The sequence below is a fragment of the Hevea brasiliensis genome, chromosome 9 (assembly GCF_030052815.1).
Source record: "Hevea brasiliensis isolate MT/VB/25A 57/8 chromosome 9, ASM3005281v1, whole genome shotgun sequence".
Classification (NCBI taxonomy): Eukaryota; Viridiplantae; Streptophyta; class Magnoliopsida; order Malpighiales; family Euphorbiaceae; genus Hevea; species Hevea brasiliensis.
In genome coordinates, this window is record NC_079501.1 from 83,282,913 (window position 1) to 83,306,689 (window position 23,777).

The following is a 23,777-nucleotide window of genomic DNA, read 5'->3' on the forward strand; positions in this document are numbered from 1 at the left end:
AGCCAGCAGGAATCCACATGAGGCATGTAAATTCACACTGGGTCGTGAAAACAGAGATTACGGAACAAAATGCCCCGTGTTGAGGGTCGTGTGAAGATAAGAGTTAGCCAGCAGGAATCCACATGAGGCATGTAAATTCACACTGGGTCGTGTAAACAGAGATTTTGGAGCAAAACACATCGAAAGTTTCAAGGGCTTCAACATGCCTCGTGTAGCTGGTTGTGTAGAATCTAAAGGCTCCTCCTCCAAATCAACATGAGGCATGTGGAAAACAATTTAAATCAACATGAGGCATGTGGAATGGCGCTGGCAGATTTGCTGACATGGAAAAATTTTCTATTTTCACACCTTTTACACCTTTTGTCTTTATCCCTTTAGAGACTATTTTTAGGGCATACCTTGAGGGGATATATAAGCATCATATTCTCATTTTTACCATAAGGAGAAAGAGAGAAAAAAATAAAAAGAAGAAGGAAAGAGGGAATCACGCCATTTTTGGAGGAAGAACACCTGCAGAGTGACGTTTTCCAACTTTCATTTTTAGATATTTCGATTCTCTTTTTCTGGGTTCTTTTATTTTTAGTTTTATTTTCATGTTTTCTTGCTCTATTTCATATTTTCTACTTGTAAATACAAGCATGAATGAGTAGATACTTAAGATTTTGAGAGTTGGGTGTAATGATTTAAGTTTTATTTGTGGATTTGGACTGGTTTTAACTAGATTTTAGTATATATAAGCTTTGATTCTCATCTTGTGTGGTTATTTACATACCCATTATTGATGACCTTTGGGTTTTATTCTTAATCTTAGATTGAAGGACCGCGAGGTGAAAATCTATGATAAATAATCAAGATAATGAACTTAATCACCTAGTGTTAGAAATAAACTAGCGGGTTAAGAGGAATTTCAAGTTGATTAAAATGCTTAAAGGGTTTTGGGTAATTAAACATTGCATGAGAATGGGGTTTAGTTTCTTTTAAAACACTCTTTAGTTTGCTTGAAAGAGAAATTAAAGGAAATCAGAATCAATTTCCTTCAAACTTGTATTTCCCTTAATCTTGGCTTTGCCTATCCAAATCCCAATGAAATTTGCTTCATGAACCACAACTCTGGAATCAATTTTTACCATTAATTAATTAAATCTTTTGTCACTTGCTGAAATTTTAGTAAATTAGTATAGTGCTTAGAATTTTAATTGCTTAATTCATTATAATTTCCTTATTTTCTCAATTTAATTTGCTGCATCTCTTACTCTATTTTTGGCACAAATTATCGATAGCCCAAATAATCGTGACTTTTATAGTTTGGTACCTAAACAACAAATCTCTGTGGGACGATATCTTTTCTTTACTACTTGAATGACCCGTATACTTGCGGAGTATGCAACCATATTTATGTGAGTCCTTGTAAGGGGAAAAGAAGCACTTTTTGGGAGGCTCTTGAGTGTATTAATAACTCTATGAAGGATCTATGGGTTTTGTAAGGTTTTCTCAGCCTGATTTTCTAATTCAAATCTTATTTATATTGGCTTTCATGGGCTAAAATTTACGTGGAGAAGGGGGAGCTTGCACCAGCGACTTGATAAGGCGGTGCGTAATAACAGCTCAAGGGTTAAATTCCTTGAGGCAAGTGTGTTTCATTTACCAATGATTAGTTTTGACCATCGTCCTCTTGTTTTGCGTTTGGAGAGCTTTACAGTTTCTTTAGGGGTTGCTAGACCTTTGAAGTTTTATGGCAACTTGGATTACTCACAAGAATTTTACGGATTTTGTTGGTAACAACAGGAAGAAGTATATTCCATTTATGAATCAGATTGGGCACTTTATGACGAATTTGAAGAAATGGAATTACAAATTGTATGGAAATGTGTTTAGGTAGAAGGTGAAGTTATTGTCCAGAATTGCAAGCACAGAGAAGAGTCTTGAAAAGAGAGATTTCGTTTCCCTCTCGAGATTGTTAGGAGATTTGAAGTCTGATCTAGAAGTGGTAACAATTTGGTATCAAAAGAGCATAATTTAATGGGTTCAATTTGGTTACAGGATGATGGTTATCGATTCCACCAGAAATTAAATTAACTGAAATTATCAGTTATAAAATATTTTCCGCTGTAAGTGGTAAATCCAGGTCAAACCCAAGAGACTGAATTACTAAATTTCATGCACTTGCGTAATGAAAAAAGAAACAAAGGTTGGGGGGGGGGGGGAGGTAATTCGCAGTCCAAAGAAGAAATCAGAAATCAGAAATTAAGAACTAAAATTAAATATGAAACTCTCAAATTAAACAAACTTCCGTCTAAGGTAATTCGCATTCCAATGCATTGATTCGATCATAGACAAAAGAAATACAATTATATCTTATTGAATACTTAACGTAGATTTACCAAACAGCGAGGTAAAACCCCTAACTTTCCTATACTCATCAACTCGAGCCCAACACTCTTATTGACTCTAATTATTAACTGAATTGGTATTAAGCAATCCTTATCAAATTAATAACTGCTTTAAGAAAAGGAAGTAGTTAAGCTGAACAATAATTTATAAAGCATAAATCATTTAATTCACCCTATTGTTTCCTTAGGTTATTATCGAAAACTGTGATCATAATCAGTAAAACCTAATTACTACTCATGTTCAATCTTACACAACAATTACGGATTATGAAGATGAACTAGCAATTGATCACATCAAATAATTAACTAATAGGCCTTTTTAGCAAATCATTCAATAGATCAAAGATAATGAAATCAGAAAACAATAGATATTCAAAAGACATAGATTAAATTAAGAACCTGGTCTCACAAATCACGCAAAAGAACTTGAATCCCTTGAACTGAATTAAAAACTTAGCCACTCATGTTCATAGCTTATAGAAAATTAAAGAAGAAATTTGAAGAAATCTAGAATGTGAATGGAGAATGAAGGTCTGATCCCCCCTGCATCGGCTGCTGCCTCTTCTATTTATAATAAACGGCCTAGGGTTAGGTTTTAGAGTCCCTGAGGTGTTAAGAGTCTTTCTCTTTGTCAAAAATTGCAACTAGAGCAAAATCAGGAAACTGATTATCGACGGATACACAGCCCGTGTATCACTACACGGCCAGGGCTGTGTAACTTACTGGAGCTGAATGGTATGTCTTGCATTGGCACAAAAGGTTACACGGGTCTCCAAGATTTACACGGGTCAAGTTACACAGCCCGTGTACTTTGTTTCTTCCTCGGTTCTCTGGATTTCTTCTGGCATAATGTTACACGGGTCCGTGGTTGTGCTTACACGACCCGTGTACTTTGTATCAACAACGCTTCTCAATCCTTTGACCTTTTCAAGCTTCCTTCCACACTTCTTTGCTCTAGAACTTACCAAAATCCTGAAAAATACAGCAAGAGTCAAATTAATGCCAATGCTAAAAATTTCTCCATTTAACACAATTATTCCAACAACTATCTAAAAATATGCCTAAATGATAAATATAATTTAATCAATTGAATTATGCATAAAAACACACTAGAAACACTAAATGTGATGGGAGTAAAATTAATATATTATGCACTTATCAAATTTCTCCACACTTATTCCATGCTTGTCTTCAAGCATGACTTAAACTCTCAATCAACCCCACTTAGAAGTTCCTTAACTTCACCCTATCACAACATTCTTTAACAAAAGATTAAAAGTTTGAAAGAAGAGGCAAGTAAGGTAACAGCCATCATAATAAATTCCATCAACACGATTCCAATATATCAACAATTTTCCAACACAAAATAAAAGGCTTGAAATCAATTAAGCTCACACAATTAAAGTTTCATAAAATTTTAAATCAATACACATCAAAAAATAAGGCTAATTTATCAAGGCACAACAATTATAGCTCTATGCAAATCTTAGGGGAGATAGAAATGCCTTTTTTTTTTTTAATTTGAAATTGGTACTTCTCTCTCGTCACAGTTACTTTTTTTTTTTTAACCGTCACCTTCAGAAAAGTACCTTGCTCATATCCTAGCTAGCATTTGGCCTGAAAATCGACATGGGGTTCAAAAAGACCCCTAGTTACTTTGCTTAACTAAAATAACGGAGCAATTTTCAAGTTCAGCCTTTTATTTTCTCTAATTTATGCATCTACATATTATAAAGTACCCTGATAGATTAAACAAAGTTCTGACATATGCATACACCAGTTTAAAGCACACATAACTAATCATTTCACCATTAAATCAAGCCTAAATGATTTACGCAAAAAAAAAAAAAAATATTGCTCTATGGTATGGAGAAGAGGGAAAATCCATCATTAAAGTTACTATTACCTTGCCTAAAATCTCAAAAATTCAACCTAAAATAGAAAAGTCATTTCAAGGACAAAGCACTTCTCTCTGAGAGTTAATAAAGAATCATGAATCAAGCTTATGAGAAAAAATTTTTATTTTATTTTATTTTATTTTTTTAATTTTTTGAAATCAACTTTCTCCTCCCCCCCACTTAAAACTTACATTGTCCCCAATGTAAAGCCCAAATGCATAAGAAAAGAAAAAAAAAATGCCAGAAAATAAAATGAAGTAAGGAAAAGAAAATAAATTTGATTGTAGCTAACAAGCCACCCATGGGTTGCCTCCCAAGAAGTGCTTTTGTTTATCATCGTTAGCTCGACATGGCAAAGCTCTTTAATCCACTGAATGCTCCTGAAACCCCTCATAAAATAGCTTGAGTTCATGACTATTGACCTTGAACACTTTGTTAGTTCCTAAACTTTGAATTTCAACTACACCATAAGGAAACACATTAGTAACAACAAAGGGTCAAATCCAACGAGAACGCAACTTACCCAGCATCAGCTTCAATATGGAATTATACAATAAAACTTTTTGTCCAACCACAAACTACTTCCTTAGAATTAGTTTGTCATGGAATGCCTTAGTCTTTTCTTTATAGATCTTAGAGTTCTCATAAGCCTTAAGGCAAATTTCCTCTAATTCATGCAATTGTGATTTTCTTTCTAACTCATCCTCCATGCTAAACTCAAAAACATCCTGCAAAATTGTATCAACAACATCAATAGAAAAGGCAGAATGATCATTAGCATGATACCTCATGGCATCAAAGATATTAAATTTAATAGTCTCTCCATCAAACTTCATAGTTAAGGTACCCTCATCCACATTAATTTTTGTCTTGGCAGTTTTTAGGAAAGGTCTTCTAAACAAAATCAAAGCTGACTTTGATGTGGAAACACTGTCCTCCATATCCAAAATGTAAAAATCTACAGGAAAAATCAATTCTCCAACCTGCACCAACACATCCTCAACAACTCCCAATGGGTAAGCATTAGAACGATAAGTGTAATGGCCCGGCCCACTAGTGATATTGTCCGCTCTGGGCCGACGCCCTCACTGTTTTAAAACGCGTCACTAGGAGTTATGAACCACCAACTTATAAACCCAGCATCTCTCCCGTGTTTTGCCGATGTGGGATTTGCCTAGGGTGTTACAATCCACCCCCCTTATGGGACTCAGCATCCTCACTGAGGTTTGCCCCACCATCGTTCAAGGTTGCACGCGGAGCGGCTCTGATACCACAAATGTAATGGCCCGGCCCACTAGTGATATTGTCCGCTCTGGGCCGACGCCCTCACAGTTTTAAAATGTGTCACTAGGAGTTACGAACCACCAACTTATAAACCCAGCATCTCTCTCGTGTTTTGCCGATGTGGGATTTGCCTAGGGTGTTACAATAAGCTAACTAAATAATAACACAGGTTTCTTTCAAAGGACCCAAATTCAAAGTCTAGAAAATTGAATATGACATGACATTAATAGGTTCTCCTAAATCTGTCATTGTACGTTCAAATTTAGAATCACCTATTCTGCAGGGAATAGAAAACAAGCCTAGATCCTTACACTTAGGGTCTAATTTTCGCTGAATTAATTCTGACACATTTTCCCCCACACTGATCTTCTCATTATTCCTTAACTTACGCTTTGTAGTGCATAATTCCTTAAGGAATTTGGCATACCTAGGAACTTGTTTAATCGCATCAAGTAAAGGTATATTGACCTCTACCTTTCTAAAAGTCTCCAAAATTTCTTTCTCTTGTTCTTCTTTCTTTGTCTTGGCTAACCTGTAGAGGAATGGAGGAAGAACAAAATTATTAACCTTATTCAGTTTAGGTTAAGTATTTACCTCAACTTCAGGAACTACAGACTCTTTTGCTCCTTGCTTCTTCTTTTTCATTGACTCATGTGGAGTCTGATTATCAACTTCCTTCCCACTCCGCAATAGTATAGCACTTGCATTTTCTCTAGGATTCATGACTGTTTGTGATGGAAGCTTTCCAGAACCTTGAGCTTCAAGTTTGCTCACAGATGAAGCTGACTGACCAATCTGCCTCTCTATATTTTGAATGCTATTTCTAGTCTCCTGTTGAAACTATTGTATATTATTATCCAAAGCCTTAACAATTTCATCAAGTGACATACCTTGATTTAAGGGAGGTGGAGGTGGTTGATTCACTTGTGGTCTTTGCTGGTGGTATCAATTTTGCACAGGTTGATTCCCATAACTCAGATTAGGATGATCTCGCCATCCTAGATTATAAGTATTGGAAAAGGGATCATACCTATGTTGTGACTGTCCATAATTTCCTACTGCATTAGCATGTTGCATTGATTCATCCTCTTGTAATGCAGGACACATGTCAGTAACATGACCCGAACCCGAACAAATTCCACATACCTTAATAGTTTGCATGTTCCCTTCAGCCAATTGCCTCACCAAAGAAGTTAAATCAGAAATCTGTTTCTCAAGGTTAGATGTACTTACCTCATTAACCTTCCTAGGTGTATGATCTATTCTCATTCCAAACTGCTGAGAGTTTACTGCCATGTTAGCAATTAGCCTCCTTGCTTCATCTGGTGTCTTATCAACCAAAGCTCCTCCATTAGCAGCATCTATCATACTGTGGTCCATTGGTAGAAGTCCCTCATAGAAATGCTGAATCAAGAGCTACTCACTTATTCGATGATGGGGACAGCTTACACACAGTTTCTTAAATCTTTCCCAATACTCATACAAACTCTCTCCATTGTATTGCTGGATGCCACAAATTTCTTTTCTTATGTTGGCAGCATGGGAAGCAGGAAAATACTTCTCCAGAAATATCTGCTTGATCCCATTCCATGAGTTGACAGATCCAGAAGGAAGCTAATATAACCAATCCTTAGTTGTGCCTTCCAATGAGAAAGGAAAAGCTCGAAGCTTGATTTGATCCTCTGAAACTCCTTGAGGTTTCATGCTGGAACACACAACATGAAATTCTTTTAAATGCTTATATGGATCCTCACCTGCAAGACCATGAAACTTAGGTAATAAATGAATTAGTCCAGATTTCAACTCAAAAGCAACATTTAAAGTAGGGTATTGAATACACAAAGGCAGTTGGTTTAGATCAGAAGCAGCCAACTCTTTCAAGGTTCTAGCAGCCATGGTTTCATTTTCGGAATTTGAATCCAAATCTGAATCCGAACTTAATTGCCTTGGAGATTGGACTCTTTCAAATGTACTTGGAATCTGCCTAGCTTGCTTAGCCAATTTTCTCAACTGTTTAGCTATTTTTTTTACTTTTGGATCAAAGATCAACTCACCAGATTGAGAAGTTCTTGTCATAAATAAAAAGAAATCAAAGTAAAAATAGAAAAATGCCTCAAAGCCCTAGAAAATGATGGAATTTGGCCTCAAGAGGGTGGGGCCAAGGAATTTATTGGTCTTGATCAGAATGTCATTTCCTTCAAAATAGGTATGGGCCGCCCTACTAATTCAACCAAAAATCTATCGATGAATAGTAACACCGCAAATTTTTTCAAAAACCTTAAAATAGCAACACTTCACAAACAAAATTAATAACAGAATATCCTAACACTAAAAATAAGAAATCTAATAAATTTCAATCCCCTGCAATGGCACCAAAATTCTTGATGGTTGTCGATTCCACCAGAAATTAAATTAACTAAAATTACCAGCTATAAAATATTTTCTACAGTAAGTGGTAAATTCAAGTCGAACCCTAGAGACTGAATTACTAAATTTTGTGCACTTGTGTAATGGAAAAAGAAACAAAGGTTGGGGGGGAGGGGTAATTCGCAGTCCAAAGAAGAAATCAGAAATCAGAAATTAAGAACTAAAATTAAATATGAAACTCTCAAATTAAACAAACTTCAGTCTAAGGCAATTCACATTCCAATGCATTGATTCGATCATAGACAAAAGAAATACAATTATATCTTATTGAATACTTAACGTAGATTTACCAAACAGCGAGGTAAAACCTCTAACTTCCCTATACTAATCAATTCGAGCCCAGCACTCTTATTGACTCTAATTATTAACTGAATTGGTATTAAGCAATCCTCATCAAATTAATAATTGCTTTAAGAAAAGGAAGTAGTTAAGCTGAACAATAATTTATAAAGCATAAATCATTTAATTCACCCTATTGTTTCCTTAGGTTATTATCAAAAAATGGGATCAATAAAACCTAAGTGCTACTCATGTTCAATCTTATACAATAATTACGGATTATGAAGATGAACTAGCAATTGATCACATCAAACAATTAACTAATAGGCCTTTTTAGCAAATCATTCAATAGATTAAAGACAATGAAATCAGAAAATAATAGATATTCAAAAGACATAAATTAAATTAAGAACCTGGTCTCACAAATCACGCAAAAGAACTTGAATCCCTTGAACTGAATTAAAAACTTAGCCACTCATGTTCATGACTTACAGAAAATTAAAGAAGAAAATTGAAGAAATCTAGAATGTGAATGGAGAACGAAGGTCTGATCCCCCCTACGTCGGCTGTTGCCTCTTCTATTTATAACAAATGGCCTAGGGTTAGGTTTTTAGAGTCCCTGAGGTGTTAAGAGTCTTTCTCTCTATCAAAAATTGCAACTGGAGCAAAATCAGGAAACTGATTATCGACGGATACACGGCCCGTGAATCACTACACGGCCCAGGGCCGTGTAACTTACTGGAGCTAAATGGGTATGTCTTGCATTGGCACAGAAGGTTACACGGGTCTCCAGGATTTACACGGATCAAGTTACACGGCCCGTGTACTTTGTTTCTTCCTCGGTTCTCTGGATTTCTTCTGGCATAATGTTACACGGGTCCGTAGTTGTGCTTACACGACCCGTGTACTTTGTATCAACAACACTTCTGAGACCTTTGAACTTTCCAAGCTTTCTTCCACACTTCTATGCTCTAGAACTTACCAAAACCCTGAAAAATACAGCAAGAGTCAAATTAATGCCAATGTTAAAAATTTCTCTATTTAACATAATTATTCCAACAACTATCTAAAAATATGCCTAAATGATAAATATACTTTAATTAACTGAATTATGCATAAAAACATACTAAAAACACTAAATGTGATGGGAGTAAAATTAATAAATTATACACTTATCACAGGAACACTTCGTATGGTCATCTCAAAATTATAATCGTAATTATAATAGTTAATAATTTTCATAAATAAATATTAACATAAAAAAATATTTTCATCTGTTCATAAATTAGCCCCTCATATATATATATATATATATATATATATATATATATATATATATATATATATATATATATATATATATATATATATATATATATATATATATATATTTGGTATAATACTTTAATATTTTTTTTTATTCTTTCAAATGATAGAATTTATATTTTAAAGTTATATAAAATATAAATCACTATTATGTAATACTTATATTTTCATAAAAATTATAATTGTTTTAAACTGATAAAATTTTTACATTTTGATATTTTTTTATATACTTTATACATTCTATTATATATATAAATATTTTAAATTTATAATATAACTGAATATTTTGTGAAGAAATTATTTTTTCGTTTCTCTCTTTTAGTATTGACATATTTCAATTTATAATTCTAGAGATAAGAAAATGAGAAAGAAAAAGTAAATGTCAATCTATTCTATTATTTTAATTTTTTTTTTATTTTTAAAAATCAAATGGAATATATTAAAATTTAAAAATTAAATTGAATTTCTAAATTATGGAGATTATAATTTGATTTAAATAGTGCATTCGGTCTATGATCATCTACAATCCGCAACAATAAGGATTGAGAAGAGAGATCCATCTCAAGAAAGGGAAAAAGCCATGGCGGGTGAGAATGAGGTAGTGAGCAACGAGCAAGTGATATTCAAGAATTACGTGAGTGGTTTTCCTGCAGACTCAGACATGTACTTGATCACTGCTTGCACTAAGCTCAATGTACCAGAAGGTAGCAAAGCTATTTTGGTCAAGAATCTCTACTTGTCCTGCGATCCATACTTGAGGGGTAAAATGAGAAGTCTCCCTTCTGAAGATCCCAACTTCGCTTCATACCGTCTAGGCTCTGTAATGTTGACTTCCTTCTTTATCTTTTTATTTTTATTTTATTTATTTATTTTTTTTTTTTCTGTTAGGTTCTTGGTTACCAAAAATAGTTGTTTGGTTTTAGTGTACATTTGATTGTTGATGATGACTCGCACAGTATCCTCTCACTTTACTTTTACTTATTTTTTTATTTGTGGAAATTCCTTTGGAATAAACCAAGAATTCAATTGAATTCTCAACACAATCATATTTTATCTCCATTTCTTTAATTTCGTTTGGTGTTTGAGAATTGGGAAAAAGAAATCAATTAAATTAAATATTTTTGTAAAATTATAATTTTCAAATATGAGGATAGTGAATTTTTTTTCTTACAGTTACAATGGGTTGTTTTTTCAATCATACAACTTGTTCATAATTGAAATTTTCTTAAAATGTGTAAATTGGGATTTTTTTTTCCTTTTGTTATTTGTCTCTCTCTGTTTAATGAGTGTACGAAAATTGATTGAAAGTCATGGGATAGCCCTGTAAGAATGGTAGAAACCCCATGACAAGGGCTATAAGGTAATGAGCTTCACAAGTTGGAGCTAAATTTAAAAAAAAAAAAAAAATTAATAAAATAGAAGAGAGATCAAAGTGTTACTTGGATCAGTATTCTTATTATTCTTCTTAGTATTTTTTTTCAACAACCACTTTAGTCTGGGAGTGGCTAAAGTGGAGGATTCTGGGCACCCTGACATGAAGAAAGGTGACTTGGTATGGGGTTTAACCAACTGGGAAGAATACAGTCTTATAATAGCACCTGAGAGCTTCTTTAAAGTCTTCCATACTGATGTACCCCTTTCCTACTATACTGGACTTCTAGGTAAGTTCTTTCTTCAATTAATGGTGTTCACATTAACTGGGATTTTTTGTTTTGAAGGAATTGTCTCAGGTTTTCCTTTTCTTTTTTGGATATGGTTTTCAATCTCTAATCAAAATATGTTTGAATTCTCTCTTAAATTTGTAGTGTGCTTTCAACATGGTTTATCTACTTTTAATTTATACACTAAAGTACTTTAATATTTCATTTTTATTTAATAAGCCCTTTTCTTGTTAGACACCATTAGATTAAGTTGATGCTTTCACATTTTACCATCTATCAATGTAATTAGGGAAGATTAACAACAATAACCGAGACTTAATCGCAAACTAGAATTAGAGAGGATTGTATCAAGCAAAATCTGCAAGTGTGTGTGAGCATGTGTATGGAGTCATAGCATCCTCCCTCTCTGAGCTTGTTTCCGTAGCAGAAAAAAGATTTTGTATGATTAAATCCTTTTCTTTTGTTGCTTATTTTGGGTTACTGAATAAATTAGCAATTACTTTTGTCGTGTATCTGGTTATTTTGTTATTGTTTACTTTTTTTTTTTGGGTTTTTTGTAGGTATGCCTGGTATGATTGCTTACTTTGGTTTCTGTAATATTTGTTCCAGATAGTAATTTTTGCAAAGGTAATCTCAAACTCAAAGTGTATAGTTTTTACCTAATTTTAGAATAGCTAATTAATTTGTAAAATATTTCCTGTATGCTAAAAATAATTAAAATAAATTTTATAGACTTTAAAATGATGGGAAGGACCCCCAGGAATATTTTCAGAACTTTTAGAGTGTTTTTTTTTATATATAATTAATTGGATCATAGAGAAGTTAGGGATCCGAGTTAGAGTTTAGATTATTAGGATTAGATTAGATTCTTATAGGCCATGGATGGGCGTGTAATATTATTGTTATGGGCATGGGGCCTGGTGTGTTGCATTTTGTTGAGTTTTCATGCAAGGGGTTAAGTCCAGTTATAAGGGAGACTCTGCTAAAATTTTGGCAAGACTTTAGGATTTATTCTTGCTTTTGTAAATTAAATTAATTGCTCTATTCTGTCAGTCAATTAATAGAGATCAATGTGTCTATGTAGGTGATTAGAGTCAGCCGCCTTCTTCTTTCGTCCAGACTAGCTACAGTTGACTCGTCAGCTCTGTAAATTATTTATTGGTTATTTTTGTAATTTCAATACTATTTATATATCTGGCATGCTCATGTATTTTTATAAATATTTATTTAATTATGCATATAATTAGTTAAAATATATTAGAGGTATTCCTGTTATTGCATATTTATTTGTTGATAATTAATTGTGTTTGCTGCCTTGAGGATAATTTGGAGTTGTGTGAGTGTGTGTTACATATGGCATATGATGGATCAGGATTGGACGGGTAGTTGTGGCTTGAGCTAGTCTCACTAGAACTTGGTCCCTATGGATATAAAAAGTTGGGGTGAGGCACGGCTTTGAGTTGATCTCGTTGACCCCCGTACATAGATTTAAGCGAAAGTCCAGCTTGAGTTAAGCTCGTTGACGGATTTTGGATTGAAAAAGCTGTATAGTGAATCAACTTTCATATTTATATATTGATGTAATACACTGGGTGCGTGAGTAGCTCTAAATTATTATCTTGTTTGAATATTGGGTACACTATTTGTTATATGTGTTGGATATACATTTCATGGTAGAATTGTATTAGTTTTAGGTAGTTATAGATATTGCATCTATAATCAATATTTAAACTCACCAAGTTGAACACTCACTCGTATTCAATAATTTTTCCTAAGTTGTAGGATGAGTAATTTTCTTCAGAGTCTAAACTGCACTATTTCCCGTAGAGTATAATATTGTAAATTAGGATTTTTTACTTATTTATTAGACTTTAATTATTTATTTTATTCTTAGAACTTCATTGTTGTAACACCCTAGGCAAATCCCACATCGACAAAACACGGGAGAGATGCTGGGTTTATAAGTTGGTGGTTCGTAACCCCTAGTGATGCGTTTTAAAAACCGTGAGGGCTTCGACCCAAAGCGGACAATATCACTAGTGGGCCGGGCCATTACATTTGTAGTATCAGAGCCGCTCCGCGTGCAAACTTGAACGATGGTGGGGCAAAACTCAGCGAGGACGCTGAGTCCCATAAGGGGGTGGATTGTAACACCCTAGGCAAATCCCATATCGACAAAACACGGGAGAGATGCTGGGTTTATAAGTTGGTGGTTCGTAACCCTAGTGACGCGTTTTAAAAACCGTGAGGGCTTCGACCCAGAGAGGACAATATCACTAGTGGGCCGGGCCATTACAATTGTGACACAATTTTATAAATATAATATATTAATTAATGAAAAATTAAATGGTTTATGCACATTGGCATCAGGGTTGAGTTGAGTTTCTCTAGTTGTGGATTATGATGATTTTTTGGTTGAGCTGGCCAATATTGATTTATAATATTTTATTTTATTTTATTTTGTTATGTATGTTGGGCCTTGAATTTGGGCTTAGTTATGAGTTTAGGAATAGTGAGGCTTACTACGGATGTCGAGAGCTTTATACTAGCGCAAATCTTAGTACCGATCTGATCCATAAAATCGAGTCGTGACATTTTAATACATAATAATTCATATATTTTCTGATAAAATTATCAAATTATTAATATTTCTTCATAACTATGGATTAATTAAGAAATTAAAAAGTAATTATCATTTTATTCTAATTAAACACTGAATATAAAAATTTTTCTACGGGCTAAATTAATTATATTAACGTATTTAATTAAAGATTAATGTCAATAAAACTCAATGAGATCAAATAAATTATTGCAAAAGATTTTAATATATATTATCATAGTAAATGTGCTGAAGTAACTCTTGACCATTTAAATATCTAAGTAATCACATTACATCACAATAAGAATAAAGATATATACAAAAAAAGCATATCATAAACGGAAATTTGTTATGTCATAACAATGTCTCAATGAAATGAAATAAACTTTAAAATTTGGATACAATAAACTATTTTTTTGGACTAAAATCTTTTATATAATTTTCAGGGCAGAAAACATAAATATCTCAAGAATATAATGAGTCAAATTTGATCAAATAGAAACAACCTGAAATTATTAAATCAGCAACAATGCCCAAATTTAAATAATAGATTAGTTTGATCTAACAATATATACATCGCCCCTAAATAAAACAAGGCCTATTAGACATAAAAGATCAAACATATTTGTTAATTGGTAATTATATCTAAACATTGTAATCTTGGATCATAGATCCCAATCTTTAAAATTGGAAGTGATTATAGCCAAAACTTCGAAATTAATTTGGGAGATTTTGAATTTTGTCCATTTAGAACAGTTATTGATAACAAAATGAAGCCAAAAAGTAGTTTATAGTCAATGCATTTTGTTGTAGCTAAAAAAAATAAATTCTAAGATTTTGAGATTTGGATACAATATTGCTCATAAACTTAAAAGTTGGGATATGTGATACAAAATTAGAATGTTGGGATGTAATTACTAATTAGCGAAAATGTTTGGCATTTTCTATCCAATTTGGCATAAGAAAAAAGGTATGTTTACACATTAAAATTCTAGGCAGTGATTACAATTTACCTGATACTACATGTAAATCAAATACAAAATATATACATGTTTACATAAATAATCACAAACCACAATGAAAATCTAAAAATAAAGATTGAAATACTAACCTCTGACCATAGCAAATATTTCACACAACAATAACAACAAACCTTTATTTTAAACTAGTTAGAATTAGTTGTATAGATCTTTTTTCGCCATTCAGCTCTATTCAAAACCAATATCGCATATATTCAAAGATTGCAAATCCTTTAATATTATTTCCCTCCACATCATTTTAGGTCTCTTCCTTTTTCACCTCACTCATTCTATCACTAATTTATATTATTTTCATTTGGAGCATTTTATTATTTGAATTGGACAAAACCAAAACATCTTAATCAATACTCACTCATTTTATTCTCGATGTGTGCTACATGCACTCTGTAGTAGATATGATCATTTCTAATCTTATCCATTTTCGTAATACTAGACATTCATCTTACTTAACATCCACATCTCTGTTGCACTCATTTTATAAATATGTTATACCTTAGATGCGCAATATTCACTCTTATACATCATAGCTGGCATGATCACAATTCTATAATACTTACTTTTCATTTTGTTAAGCATCTTACAGTCGCATAACACCTTCGTTGCACTCCTCCACTTCATCCATCTTATTTTTGTCCTATGAGTTACGCCCTCATCTCCTTTCTTTTGGATGATAAAAACTTAAATACTTGAATTGATTGCATGTTGGAACTAAAACTCCATCCAATCAAAAAGTTAAACTCACAATGCATATATTACTTTTACTTATTCTAAAACCCTTATTCTTAAGAGTCCTTCTCCACAACTCCAACTTTTAATCAACCCCTTCACTAGTTTTGTCTACTAAGACAACAATATCTGCAAATAATGTACACCTTGGAACATCATCTTAAATATGACTAGTTAACTCATCCACAAATAAAGCAAATAGGTACAAACTCAAAGTCGATCCCTGATGCAAACTCACTGTTCTTATACTTGTCATCGGCCCTTCATACATGTCCTTATTGACAATTATATATATATATTTCATATTGACTCCTTTCTTCTCCAGCATGCACTAGAGAACTTCCCTCGACACTCTATCATATACCTTTTCTAGGTCGTTAAATACCAAGTGGAGATCATCCTTCCTTTCCTTATAAATTTCCATTGATCTGCTTAATAGAAAGATAGGCTTTATTGCACGTAGATCTACTAGGCATAAATCCAGACTAGTTCTCTGATACCTTACTAATGTCCCTAAGTTAGCGCTCAATCACTTTTTCCCATTGTTTCATTGGCAACTTATGCCTGGTAGTTTGTCCAAATTTGGAGGTCTCCTTTGTTCTTAAGGATAGGATCCAAAAAGTGATATTTCTCAAGTCATTTGTAGTCTTTCCTAATTTTAGTATGCCATTGAATAGCTTAGTTAACCAAGCTACTCCAACATCCTTAAGGCACTTCCAACTCTATAAAAACCTAATTTATGTGTAATTGAGTTTCAGATTTTTATTAGTATAATTTTCAGTAGAGTTATATTTTTCTCTCAAATGCATTGTGTATTGTGTGAATGTTTTTCTTTGAGTGTTTCACGCTGCACCACTTGGTGTATTATATTTATATTCACATAAATTTAAAATTATTTTCATCAATTTTATGTGGCTGCAAGCGTATGTGGTATCAAATACACTTTATGAGAAATTATAAAGTTTTTTTTGGACTATTGTTTTATTTTTAAAATGTAAAAAGTGAACTCTAAATGATTGTAAGAGAGAGTAAATTTACAGAGTAGTGAATAATCTCTCTTTTCTCATACTTTGAGAATATTTAACAAACAATATTTTCAAATATAGATTAATTAGCCGGGCCATCTCAGTTGACGGGGTCCTTTCTCACTATCAACAGTTTCAGCCCCATGTGCAAGGAAACCTCATCTCTCTCTCTACTGGATCAATTTCAAGACTTATATTTCCATGCTATTTTAGACTTGCTTTTCAATGACTTCTATTTTCCACGCTTATTCTTGCCGTCTTCCAAGGGGTTCGACTATCTCACTTCCTAAAATTTCAAGAAACTTTGCTTAATTCATCAATAAAATAAACAACAACAATAAAGCAGCTGAAATTTAAAAAATGTAAAAAAAAAAAATCTTAAAAATTTAAGAACTTACCTTGTAAATATTAGTAAAAACTCTTGTTCATCATATCTGAAAACATTTTTTAATATAACTTTTAAGATTCAATGATGGAGGTTTGTAATGATTGTAGATTTGTCAAGCCTTTTTTTTCTGCTATTAAAGCTTAGTAGAGTTATTTTTTTAATAGTAATTTTGCTTGATGAATTCAAGCTTATAAACTTCTGACTGTAGCCTTTTATATGCCATAGTTATGTTCATTTTTATATTTGTAACTGTGGCTTTTTATAGCTAAAAAATATAGAAATAACATACATTAAATTTATGGTAATCACTTTGTTATTTGATTGTATTTCTAATTTATTTGTACTTATTTGCTCCAAATTTAAGAATTTTTTGCAATTATAATTCATTGATATAGATATATTAATTTTATTTAAATTTTTATTAAGTAATAAGAAATTAAAATGTCACATATTAATTAGTGGTAAGAATAAGACAAATGAATTACATATATATATATTAGAAATTAATTATTACTAATAACAAAATGTACATTTTTTATAATTATAATCCATAGGCATAGATATATATTAATTTTATTTACATTTTTTAATATTAATTAATGATAATAATGCAACTAATGAATTTTATTTAACATATACATATTAATTATTACTAATGATCAAGGAACCATTAAAATGAAAATAAAGAAAAAAATTGTTCTCCCCATTTAAGGTGCCATTTGGCAAATAAATAGACTTCCACTTGGTAATACTATGTTAACCTATTTTAAAACTTTGTGAAGAAAATTATAGAACCCAAGACGTAAATTCAATTATATGGATCACATCTCATCATTTTCATATAAAATATCCTAAAATCTCTATCCAATATTTGTTAAGTGTACTTTTAATTGCAGAAATTAATGCTAAAAAAAATGGTTGAAAATGAGAGTGTAAGAACGAAGACCAAAACACACTTTTTGTTTTCTTGTACCACGGTTTCCTTGCTTCTATGTTAACGTGCAGAAGCCAAGTTTCTTGTTATATGTGTCTACACTAATAGACACAATTGTTGGTCTTAAGAGAAGTTATTGCATGGTCTTTGTTAACTGCCATGCAATTAACTTTTCTATGAATTTTATATTTACTATTTTTTCTTTTATTTAATACATAAAAAAAATCAACAAATTCTTTGATTCGGGTTCACCCATCATGAATGGCTCAATCTATATTTTCAACACTTAGTTTATAATATTTATATATAGATATAGATTTTTGGATTTTTATGGCTAAACGGTTAAAGAAGAAATCAGCGATGAAGAAAATCGAAAAGAGAGGAGAACCTATTGATGGAAGAAGGATTGATATAAAGATAAAACTCTTCTCTCTGTTCGTCTCTATGTTGTATTAAAATTTTTTGTGCTCTTATGTAGTTTAAACTTTCTTTTCTAGGTTCATAGAAAATCTAGAATTTCATCGCAAAAATAGTTATAAATGAGTGAACAATTTTTTATTTTATCCAAAAAATTAAATCAAATCGATCTAATTCGATTTTTCTATTTCATTCTTTTAGTTTTTCAATTCAGTTTCAGCGATTATTTAATTTTTTTTATTCGATTTGATTAATTCAGATAAAAAAATTGGAACTAATTGAACGGAATGGATCTTCATGTCATATCGGGCGTTTTATTAACTTATGCATAAAAGTCTCAACTTTTGGGCGCTATCATTTTCATTTCCTCGCAGAGTAAACCACGTTCTGTGGACATCACCCACAAGCAAGATCAAACAGTGGTCTGGGTGCCAACTCACATGTTTTTGCAATGTGAGGGTAGACAGCGTGTCCATTACGGTCCAAGTACCAAACTGCAAGGCCAACCCGTGGTCTAAGTGCCAAACCGCAAAGTAGGCCGTGGTCTAAGGGCCAAACTTGTGGTGTAGAATTTGGAACTATTTTAATTTATCATTTAATTCTGAATTAATTATATTTACATGTAGGAAAGGCAACAAATCAACAAGTCGGAAGCGAACCGAGCTAAATTTGTTCTTTTATTATTTTGTTTTGATTCGATTTGATTTAAATATTATAAGATTTTGATAATTTAATTTATGAATTATTTATGATTTAAAATCAAAATGACTAATTGCATATCTCTAGTTATATGGTCAAGTTTCTATGAATATTGGACAATTTTTCTCCTTGTATAGAAAAAGGAACAAAGAAAATGCTTATTAAGTATTTGGGGAGGGTTCTCTCTTTTGAATATCTACGCTCTCTAGGCATTTCAGAATAAAATTTTACCTTAATTGAAAATTTAATATTCTTCAATTATGTTTTTTTAACTTTCAAATAAATATAAGATAAAATTACAAAATTAGAAAGAAAAAAAAAAAGTGTATGAACAAAACTAGCTACCACTTGTATTTTTGTTAATTTCTATTTTAGTAAAATAAAAATTTTTTAAATTAAAATGAATGTTAAAACTTGTTTAATGATAAGAATATAAAAAGTATTAATTTGTACTGAAGTTTGTAATGCTTTTAAAGCTTATAGTATAAATATGTGAAAGTTAATTTAAAATCAAAATTCAAATTGCGCACAAGTTTTAGAAAATTGGAAGAAGGTTATTTTTTTCTCTTGAACTTTTTATTTATGTTTAATTTTATCCATTTTTGAGTTTTTGACCCAATTAATTCAAACCTCAGATTAACCCCTCGCCAATTGGAAGTAATTAACTCATATTTTTTATTAATTAATATTAAAAATAATTTTAAAAAAATAACTTATACACTACTTCATAGGCTAATTAAGTTTAAATCAGAAGTTTTTATAAATTCGGCCAACATGCTTTGGCAAATACCTTGAACTTTCAACTAAGAAGGGTCGAATTTTCTGATCTGCATTTAAGAATGCGTACTTCAGAAATCAGAAGTAAGAGTAGTTTTGTGGACTTTGATTTTTGGCTTTATCCTTTTTGGGCGTTCGTGGAAATTCTAGCAGCGTGTTTTCTGAGCTTGACTCATTAATTTCACAATGGAATTATAGATCATTCTCTTGATGAACCGTGCCTCCATCTAATTATACATTTCTTGTTTCTGTTTATTAAGTTCTGGAGGAGCTGTGAGATTCAAATATGGTCTTTAAATTCTTACTTCATTTAAAATGATTTTGTTTCATTTTATCGTTTTTTTCTCATATCATTCCTTTTATTATCATATATTTTGCATGCAACTATTCATCTTTGGTTCCTTGTTTTGATGCAGTTTCTTTCCATACTTATCTGGTCATTGCTGGGTACTTTTACTGCAACTGTGGCCACTGAAACTGATCTTGCTTGCTTAAGATCTATTAAAGCTTCCTTGGAAGACCCTTTTGATAACTTGAAGTCTTCGTGGGACTTGAACAACAATTCCGAAGGCCACATATGTAGATTTACTGGAGTGGATTGCTGGCATCCTGATGAGAACAAAGTTTTAAATCTCAGACTCTCTGAGATGGGGCTCAGGGGCCGATTCCCTCTGGGGATTCAGAATTGTACCAGCTTAACAGGCTTAGACCTTTCCAGTAATGAGCTTCAGGGACCAATTCCATTTAACATCTCGAAAATACTACCATTTATTACAAGCCTTGATCTATCCTCCAACAATTTCTCGGGCGAAATCCCATTAAGTATTGCCAATTGCTCTACTCTAAATATTCTTAAACTAGACCACAACCGTCTAACAGGTCATATTCCTGAACAAATTGGTTGGCTTACTCGGCTAAAGGCCTTTAATGTCAGTAATAATCTATTATCAGGGCCAGTGCCAATGTTTCAGAACGCTACGATTTCAGTTGACAGCTACGCAAATAACGTTGGACTCTGTGGAGGGCCGTTGGAAAGATGCAGAGTACATCGTCCAAGGAAATTTGATTATTCATTCAAGAGTGGGTTTGCGATTGGTTACGTGGTTTTTTCGGTTTCAGTTGCAACTGTGTATGCGTCCTATTGTGTACCTTGGGTGAACGTGGGGAAAAGGAATAAGATGATCACAGTTGCAGCTATGGTTATGTTGATGATCAGAAGGAGCAAGCGCAAGAAAACAGAAGTTGACCAATTGGGTAGCATGTCAACTATGGAGTTCCTTCTAGAGACACAGGTTCTCTTTCTCCCTCACAACCTTGAGTCCTTAGTTATAGTCTATAATCATCTTCTTCCTTTCTATAATTGTAAAATAGCATGATAAATAATATAAATATTAGAATTAAGGGTTAATGGCTAAAAATATTTCAGACCTTGTTTGTTTCTGTAATTTTGTCTGTATTTAAAAACTTGTCAAAATTAACTTGAATAAAAAAAATTATTTTTTTTTATCAATTTTAATAAAAGTAATGTTTACACTCGAAAATCCTTCAATACTAATCAAGCAAACCCATTCACAGATTTCAAGCTCAGAAAAGTATATTACAAGGATGAACTTCAGAGATCTCTGCAAAGCTACAGAAAATTTTAACCAACAAAATATCATTGGGCTGGGACAAATGGGGACCATGTACAAGGCAACCCTTCCTAACGGTTGGTCTATTGCAGTGAAGAGATTATCAAATTTCTTCGACTTAGAAGAACACTTTGACTTGGGAGAACAGTTCATGTCTGAATTGAAGACGCTAGGTAGACTGAGGCATGAAAACCTAATTACACTCCTTGGATTCTGCATAGAATCAAACCAGAGGCTTCTGGTGTATAAATATATATCAATTGGAAACCTTTTCGATTGGTTACATTCAAAGGAGGACAAGAAGAAGATTCTTGAGTGGCCTTTGAGGGTGAAAATTGCAGTTGGTTTAGCTAGAGGAATGGCATGGCTTCACCATGGCGACAATTTTCGTGTGGCTCATCTTAACGTAAGCGCAAAAAGCATTTTACTTGATCAGAATTTTGAACCCAAGTTATCAAACTTTGGAAAGGCGATGCTCATCAATCCAAAAGAGAACAATTCGAGCTGGAGTTTCTCTATGGATATTGAATTTTGGGAGCAGTGTTATCTCAAGGAAGATGTTTTTAACTTTGGAATTGTGCTGCTTGAGCTAATCACTGGGAAGAAGGCTACTTCTTTAAACAATTCTGATGATGGAAGTTTGGATAAATGGGTAAGTGCTCTCTTCTCTAGCTCTTTTTGTCTATATGATGCCATTGATAACCCTATAATAGGGCAAGGACATGATGGTGAGATTTTTGAGTTACTTAGAGTTGCATATGAGTGCATACAGTGCGTTTCAGAGCAGAGGCCCAGCATGCTTGATGTGTACAAAACAATAAGCAATATTGGAGAGAGATATTACCTTGCAGACAATTCAGAGATAGCTGAGCAAACAGAAATTATCTAATTTTACAGATAAATGTTGATGCTAAAATAATATTGATGAACTGAAGCATTTGTCTATTTGTATTCGCATATATAGGAAAACATAAAGCAAATTTAATCTAGTAGTCTGTTCCATAGTATTCAGTTGCCTCTTTGTATTCGCGTACAAGTGCCTAGCACTACTGCAATATGTGCCTAGTCCAAGAACCTCATATTATATAATTATTTATTTGTTTTATTTTATTTTATTTTTATTAAAATGACTAATCATGTAATTGAAAAAATGTTGAGAGTAGAGTAAATCGAAATTGGTCTTATAGGAAACATAAGCTTTTTCAGGGCCTAACCACTTTTATCAGTAATCATTCTTTTTTTGCTAAGAAAATTAAACAACTTGAAGCACATACATTGGATTAGTAGTCCACTAATTAAGTCGGTTTAAATTATAACAACTCCAATCTCTTGAGATTTTTTTTTATCCAATATACCAAAAAAAAAGGGGGGGGGGGAAGGGATTCTTTATTATATCAGTTTATTATAGATTCAAAATACAGTGGGATCCATGTATTTAATAGATAGGTTCCACTTATATCTTATATTTTAGATTCATGATAAACGAGGTCTAAACAAGAAAAATCTTTATCAGGGGACGTAATTTACTCTCACATCATGTATATTTGTAAACTTTCTCTGCATTTGCTTGGAATTAATGATATAGCTCCTCCTAGCCAGAAAAATTTCATGACTGTGTGACATAATATTCTAGCATCGACCTATCCAATCCTCTTCTGAATTTGTGAATGGTCTTTGGATTAGCAGATTTTCTATGCCTTGCAGTGCACGTTGGAAATATGAGATAAACTTGCTTTTAGACTGTGTCTTTACAATCTTAAATAATGTTGAAATCAATTTCTACTTGAGTGCTAATATAAATGAAGGATAAAACGTGTGGACTTATTTTATACATAACCAATCATTGAATTTGTTTTTTCCATTATACAATAATGAAAAAAAATATAATCCATCATGAACAGTTCATACCTGTCACGATCTGAATACTTGAGCTGTAACGGCACTAGGATTTAAATCGAGATAGGACTTCCAAAATCAATAGTATAAGGTTAATTGTCAATAAAAATATTCCATCACAAGTAGAAGAGCCTAATGCAACTCTAAAGTAACAAAAATAAAATAAAATTATACAGTTATTCATAGGGTAGACATACATAGCACTTCATTGGTTCCAAATTATCTCCAAGGCTGTGATGTTACATGCCAAAATATATATAATAACATTGATACAGATGTTTAAAAATTGGGAGAAAAAAAAAAAAAGAAGCCCAAAGCTAAAGTGGACTTAAATGAAGAAAACTTTTTATTAAGAGGGACTAAATTGAAATTTTAGAACT

At 32.4% G+C, this 23,777-nt stretch overlaps 2 protein-coding genes and 1 non-coding gene across 3 annotated transcripts; all 3 read left to right on the forward strand.

Annotated features, from left to right (window-relative positions):
- The first annotated feature begins 6,998 nt into the window (after nucleotides 1-6,998).
- Nucleotides 6,999-7,105, forward strand: LOC131183564 (small nucleolar RNA R71). The gene has a single exon (XR_009151611.1). It is a non-coding gene; the product is annotated as a small nucleolar RNA R71 (small nucleolar RNA).
- A 3,079-nt stretch (nucleotides 7,106-10,184) lies between these two features.
- LOC110655409 (2-alkenal reductase (NADP(+)-dependent)) lies at nucleotides 10,185-11,878 on the forward strand. The gene is made up of 3 exons (XM_058152368.1): nucleotides 10,185-10,429; nucleotides 11,099-11,265; nucleotides 11,826-11,878. The coding sequence occupies exons 1-3, from the start codon at nucleotides 10,185-10,187 to the stop codon at nucleotides 11,876-11,878; spliced, it is 465 nt and encodes a 154-aa protein (XP_058008351.1).
- An 8,098-nt stretch (nucleotides 11,879-19,976) lies between these two features.
- On the forward strand, nucleotides 19,977-22,611 carry LOC110667234 (probably inactive leucine-rich repeat receptor-like protein kinase At5g48380). Its single transcript, XM_021828028.2, has 2 exons — nucleotides 19,977-21,162; nucleotides 21,446-22,611. Exons 1-2 carry the CDS (start codon nucleotides 20,281-20,283, stop codon nucleotides 22,388-22,390), a joined length of 1,827 nt encoding a protein of 608 aa, XP_021683720.2. The 5' UTR covers nucleotides 19,977-20,280; the 3' UTR covers nucleotides 22,391-22,611.
- The last annotated feature ends 1,166 nt before the right edge of the window (nucleotides 22,612-23,777 follow it).